Source organism: Tupaia chinensis, unplaced genomic scaffold (genome assembly GCF_000334495.1).
Source record: "Tupaia chinensis unplaced genomic scaffold, TupChi_1.0 Scaffold000146_1, whole genome shotgun sequence".
Taxonomy (NCBI): Eukaryota; Metazoa; Chordata; class Mammalia; order Scandentia; family Tupaiidae; genus Tupaia; species Tupaia belangeri.
In genome coordinates, this window is record NW_006159616.1 from 12360770 (window position 1) to 12367384 (window position 6615).

The 6615-nt window shown below is 42.0% G+C and overlaps 1 protein-coding gene across 1 annotated transcript in view; it reads left to right on the top strand.

Moving 5' to 3' along the window:
• Positions 1-6615, top strand: part of MTOR (mechanistic target of rapamycin kinase) — a 163881-nt gene that overhangs the window by 25166 nt on the left and 132100 nt on the right. Inside the window, exons 14-18 of the mRNA XM_006145332.3 lie at positions 2285-2407; positions 4124-4213; positions 4326-4418; positions 5328-5462; positions 5701-5830. Coding sequence (XP_006145394.1) covers positions 2285-2407; positions 4124-4213; positions 4326-4418; positions 5328-5462; positions 5701-5830 — 571 coding nt within the window. The remainder of the gene's footprint in view (positions 1-2284; positions 2408-4123; positions 4214-4325; positions 4419-5327; positions 5463-5700; positions 5831-6615) is intronic.

The following is a 6615-nucleotide window of genomic DNA, read 5'->3' on the forward strand; positions in this document are numbered from 1 at the left end:
TGCCAGGTTGAGCACAGAGGCCCTTATTCCTAACAGAAATTCTAAGTGTGAGAATGTTTCCAACGTTTTCTCATAGTCCTTGCCTCTGGCCTGTGGTCCCTGGCTTTCATTCTCAAATGTGAGATGCTAGGCTAATCTGCTTGGACTATAGCCTTAGGGAAATGCAGGTTGGCATTGCTACTAGATTGGGTAGGATTTTTAATTCCTGCAGAAACTTGCTCCTCAGTTTTTTCCACCTACTTGAGTAAATTCCTTGGCCTCCTTGTGAGCAGTGCATAGGCCAGTCCCTCCTGCCTCTCAACTTATTTCCATCTACTTCTCTGGGTCTCTCACTCAGTCATTTCCTGTCCCCTCTACCTCCACCCTGTCCCCACCTTGTCCTCTACTTCCTGACCCTCTCTCATGGTTTCTTTTGAAGTAAACACTTTTCATAATATAATGAACTTAAATATAGAAAATCTTTAATATATAATAACGTAATTCACCCTAGAAAGTGTTTTATTCACAGTTTGTCATAATTAAAGTGGCTATAAATTATATCATCAATCAGCAAATTAGAAAATTGACCTTAGGTAGACATTTCTGGTTTTAGCCCAATGATTTATTTCTATAACTGCTGGCCAGTGGTTGGAGTACCTGTCATTTTAAGTCTTTTTAAAATACCTAAGATTTTAGGAAGAAAAATTGTTGAGCCTGCTAGCTCAAATTATACTAGATAGATTTGGTACAGAAATATCTCCTAATGAGAACATCAGTATGTTCACTCAATAAGCAGATTTTATAAGAACCTACTATGTCCCAGTACTGAAATATTTCAGTGAAAAAGCTAGACATAACTCCTGTCCTCTTGAAGTTAACATTAAGGTATCAGACTATCCCATTTTTCTGATATTTGGAAAGTGTGAAGTTCCACTGAATGAATTTATCATGCCCTAAATTTAGCCCTCAAAATTCCAAAATTGTAAATATTTTGTTTGTTTCTTTTTAAATTCTGAAGTAGATTTTTTCCAGGTGGAGTTGTAGGTGTTCATGCCTTGGTAAAGACTGTCCATTTCTTTTTTTTTTTTTTTTAAAGATTTATTTTATTTATTCACTCATTTATTTTCACTAGAGAGAGACAGACAGGCAGAGAGAGAGAGAGAGAAAGTGAGAAAGCAAGCCACCAGGTCCAGGACCCGAACCATGGTCAGCCATGTGGGAGTGTCCAGTACCTTTACCACCATGCCACCTGCTGGTCCCCATAGACTGTCCATTTCTTGAGGTCATGGTCATCAGGGTAGGCATTGGTTATTGTCACTAGGGTGCATTGAGGCTCTCTGGCTCTGGCAATGAACTTGGGCTTCTTTGTTTTGGCTCTGTACTGCCCCAGGTAGTTGTGCTCTGCTCACGCGGGCACATTTCTTAGCAGTCAGTCACTTCTTGGTGCTGTAAGTCTGTTCTTATTGTCCCTCTTCATTTCCTTTCACTGTGACTGGGACAAACAGACTGTCTAGGGAATCAAGAGTTACTAACTCCGTAACCTAAGACAAAGTAAGATGTTGTAGATTTCTCCTTCAGATAGCTGCATTTATATGAGCTTCATGATGTTCACTGTCCTTGCTGCACAGGGATTTTTGTGGTTACTGTAGCTATCTACAAGTCATCTCTATTAAGTTGTCTGTGTCATCAGAAGTATAATGTGCTGATTGGTTGGTGTTTTAAGGATTTCGGTTAGAACCAGATGCTCCCTCTATTTACTGAGGCCCAGGGAGATCCTCTTGATGTGATCCCTAACCGTTTATCTAGCTGAACCCCAAAAAGCTACAGAGTATTGGCATTTCTTGCAAGAGCATGGCTGTTCTGACTGTCCTTTGATTTCTTTGTTGTTATTTATAGACCCTCTTGTGATTTGCTGTCGGGACAGAGTTTTTCCTCCTGGGAAGCCTTGCCTTCATTTCTCATTTCTGCAAGACCCAGCTCAGAAAACACTGTCCCTATTGGTTTTTTCCATCTTCTGTGTCTGTGCTATACTATAAAAGCTATATTTTAGAGAGGACTGTGGGACTTTGGGGTGCTGCAATTGAAGGAGAAGGGGCTGTTTTCAATAGTTTTTCTTCCAGTTACAGTCGTGTCCAAGGCTGTTCTCTCAGCTGCAGAGATAGCCTTTGCTAGTTGAGGCTCTAACAGTTACTTGACCTACCGTGGAGGTCTGGTTGCTTCCCCCAGTTCCCTGCTACATTTTCCCTTTCGATACACAGTCCCTCTCTAGATGTCCTCTGCCACAGTGAACCCTTCTTCCCTACAGATTTTGACAGAACTGGAGCACAGTGGCATTGGGAGAATCAAAGAGCAGAGCGCCCGCATGCTGGGGCACCTGGTCTCCAATGCCCCACGACTCATCCGCCCCTACATGGAGCCTATTCTGAAGGTAATGCTCAACAAATGAAGAGGTGGCACCTTTTCTCCTGATGCTCTTCTATCAGCACCTTTGGGAAGCTGGGACTTGGTACACTGAATGCAGGAGGTGATATTTTTGGTTCCAGGCCCAGGTACAAGGGCCGTATCAGGCACTGTCAATTAAAAAATACCAAGCATCTCATCAATTACAGAAAAGTACCCTCCTTCAAAGAGATGAGATAATGCTTGAGGTATACCGTTGAATGTGCTTAGGAAGGAGAAGTAGAGGCTGGCCCCATAGCACAGCAGGTAAGCAGTGCATAGGGAGCCACATTCTACATGGGTCAACCATGGTTCAGATCCTGGCCCCAGAACCTTGAAAAACTTTCTGGGTGTTTTCATGTGCGCCAACCCTGACAGAATGGAGAAGTGCAGGAGAGAAGGATTACAGTGTGACTTCATCCCATCAAGGAGTGTGCACTTGTTCTCGCTCTCTCTCCTCTCTCTCTCTCTCTCTCTCTCTCTCTCTCTCTCTCTCTAGTGGCTGTGCACACCCTCTGGGAAATAAATATATAAAATATTACTTAAAAAAGAAAGGAGAAGTAGATGGTTAGTGCCATAAAATAGCTCTGGCAAAGTGAAGAGGGGAAAAACGAGCTTTTAAATCTGAAATGACAAGGACTGACCTAGTGGTAAAGGGAACCAGATCACACAAGGCCAACCATGATTTGAGTCCTGACCCTGAGTGGCTTGAGAAACATGCTGGGCATATATGCATGTATGTCCCAGATCCCTACAAGGTGGAGAAATGGAGAAAGAATTGCAGTGTAACCAATGGGGTATGGACCCCATTGAGGAATGGTTTCTCCTTCTCCCTCTCTCTGTTTCTCTCCATTGAGGAGTGGTTTCTCCTTCTCCCTCTCTCTGTTTCTCTTTGGAAATTGCACATGCCCTTTGGCAATTGAAAACCAAAATCTTGGGGCTGGCAGGTGGCGTGGTGGTTAAGGGCACTGGACTCCCACATGGCTGACTGTGGTTTGAGTCCTAGACCTGGCAGCTTGTGTTCTCACTTTGTCTCTCTCTCTCTGTCCCTCTCTGATAAAACAAACAAACAAACAAACAAATAAAGTTAAATAAAGTAATTCTTTTTTTTTTTTTTTTATTTCATTTTATTTATTCATTCATTTTTAAACATTTTTTTAATTTAACCAGAGACAGAGACACAGAGAGAAGGAAAGTGGGAAATCAAGCCACCAGGCCCAGGACTCGAACTGTGGTTGGGATCTTGGGCACGCATGCACACGTGCCCAGCGTGAATTTTAAGCCACCAGGTCTGGGGTGCGAACCGTGGTTGACTACGTGGGAGTCCAGCGACATAGCCATTACGCTAACTGCTGGTCCCAATAAAGTAATTCTTTAAAAAACAAAAGAAAAAGAATTTCTGAAACAATCCTTACATTTGAATATGTTAGAATCATGTGAAATCTTTTATAATATATGTGAGTCTAAAATTATCACAAAGATAGAAGACATGGAAAATATTTTGAAATCATGGTACTTATCAGCTCTCTCATATGTGAGATTTCTCACTATGGAGAAAAGTTTGAGAATTCACATTCTAGAGAGATACTGGATTTGTAAAGCCTAGAAGTAATTTATGCTAAGATGGATGAATTTTATTTACATAAAAGAAAGTTTTCTAGAAGATTCTAATCTGCTTTTGTTTTCTCATATCTTCTTTCCATAGGCTTTAATTTTGAAACTGAAAGATCCAGATCCTGATCCAAACCCAGGGGTGATCAATAATGTCTTGGCTACAATAGGAGAATTGGCTCAAGTAAGAGAACAACTGCTTTTTCAATAGGGTGGAAAGAACTGACATCTGAGGAAGCTAAAATACTTCTTACTGTCATAATTTCTAATATTATGTGCCACCTTTCATTTAATAGGTTAGTGGCCTAGAAATGAGGAAGTGGGTTGATGAACTTTTTATCATCATCATGGACATGCTCCAGGATTCCTCTCTGTTGGCCAAAAGGCAGGTGAGTACCACTACTTCCTGACTGAACAGGACAGACTTCATGAAACCAGGGATCTTGTCTGTCTTTACTTTAAAATTTTTTATTGTTTTAAGGTTTTGCCATAGGATGTGTGCACTCATTCCCTTGGGGGAGATGGGCACACTACAATCCCTTCTCCATTTTCCTCTTGTGATTTTGGCCATGCACGCACGTGTGCCTGGTTTGATTTTTCAAGCCATCAAGTCTGGGTCTGGAACTGTGGTTGGCCATGTGAGAGTTTAGCGCCTTAACCACCGCATTACCTACCAGTGGTTTCTCTTTATTAACCTGAGTGTCCCTAGCCAATGCCTAACACGGAGCTTGACACATAGTAGGTGCTCAAAAATACTTGCTGAGTGAATAAAAAGAAGAAAGACTTGAGTCAGAATTAACTATCATCTTAACCTGGAGTCACTTTCAGTAAGTATCAGGGCTGAATAGTGGCATTTCCTCTATACAAAATAAAATGCAAATGAATTCCCAGAGCCTTGGCTCCCAGAGGGAGAAAGAAAGCTGTGGTTGCTCTCCCTTAGTTCTGGTTCTACTTTGGTGATTTAAGGTGATAAGGTGGCTAAATTAAATGAAGAACATTTTTTATTTCTTTTTGAATAGCCTGTTAATCATTTGGTATATGGAAGGACTGTTTTTTGAGTTTTTTTTCATAGCTATATTCTTTATCTTTTGATGTAGTGATTGCTGTTGGTTTGTACTTAATTTGCCTAGTGTTTACACCCTCTCAGATTTCTGTTTATGATTTGTGTCTTCATTGGAAATTTCCTTCCTTTTAATAGCCTCTAATACTTATTAAAATTATTATACAAAGAATATAACTATGCTTTTTGTTTCCTCTCATGCTGGATCAACAAACCATGTGTTTTTTTGCCTAATTAGGTGGCTCTATGGACCCTGGGACAGTTGGTGGCCAGTACTGGCTATGTAGTGGAGCCCTACAGGAAGTACCCCACTTTGCTTGAGGTGCTGCTGAATTTTTTAAAGACTGAACAGAATCAGGGTACACGGAGAGAGGTAGGAATCACGGCAGACTTGGCCTTTAAAGACTCTGTTGAGAGAATGGAGAGAGAGAAAGTTGTAGCACCAACATGCTCTTTTAGTATTGATCAGACTTCTGTCCCTCTCCATTTTGTTTGCATAGCTGGTCGGTCAAGTTTGAACTAAGGATTATGGATTGTGAGAATAATATCTGCAAAACCTGTTGCAGTCAGACAGTGTGATGAATGTTTTTCCCCTCCCTTTTCCTACCAAGGCTATCCGTGTGTTGGGGCTGTTAGGGGCTTTGGATCCCTATAAACACAAAGTGAACATCGGCATGATTGACCAATCCCGGGATGCCTCTGCTGTCAGCCTATCAGAATCCAAGTCAAGTCAAGACTCCTGTAAGTTAGAGGGAACTTTGAGAGACTTCCCAAGTTCCTGACATTCACGGTCCTCATTGGCTATGTTTGAAAAGAATCTGGGGCCAGAAAACTGAAATTTTAGGATATCGGCTCATTTAACACTCCTACAGGGAAGTCAGTAGCTTCCTCTTGAATCCCAGCAGGGATGTTGCTTCCCACTGTGATCAGAATCCTCTCATCTTGTCTAGAGTCTTCATCAAACATTTGGGCCAGCCCTTTGCATTGGTGATTATGGGAGCTAAATCCCACATGGCTGGCTGCAGTTGGAATCCCAGCCCTGGCAGCTTAAGGAACATGCTGGGCATATGTGTATGTGTGCCCCAAATTCAGACAGGATAGAAAATAGAAGACCATGACCATGACCATGACCATGCCACTTTGGTGCGTGTGTTTTCCCTTTCCCACTCCCTCTTGTGGGTCTCTCTGGTGAGTGCACCTGCTCTCAGGTAATTAAAGGAAGAGAAAAAGTTAATAGGCTAGCTGAACTCTGCCGGGGACCAGCCTCTGCGGGGGAGGGGCGATGCTGGAGGGAAAGAAAGACAAAGGCCTTGTGCTTTTTCATGCACGTCCTAAGCCGGACACTCCTCTAAGATCACTCCTCTAAGATCGCTCTCTGAGGAGTGACAACTGCTAGGAATCACCGTGCCTTTTTATTGAAAATGGGATACATGCAAGTAAACGGTGTACTAATGATCAATTCATAATGCTTTAACAATAGAAACCATTCAGGGTTTGATTAAGGGCAAGTCTATTAATCATCGATA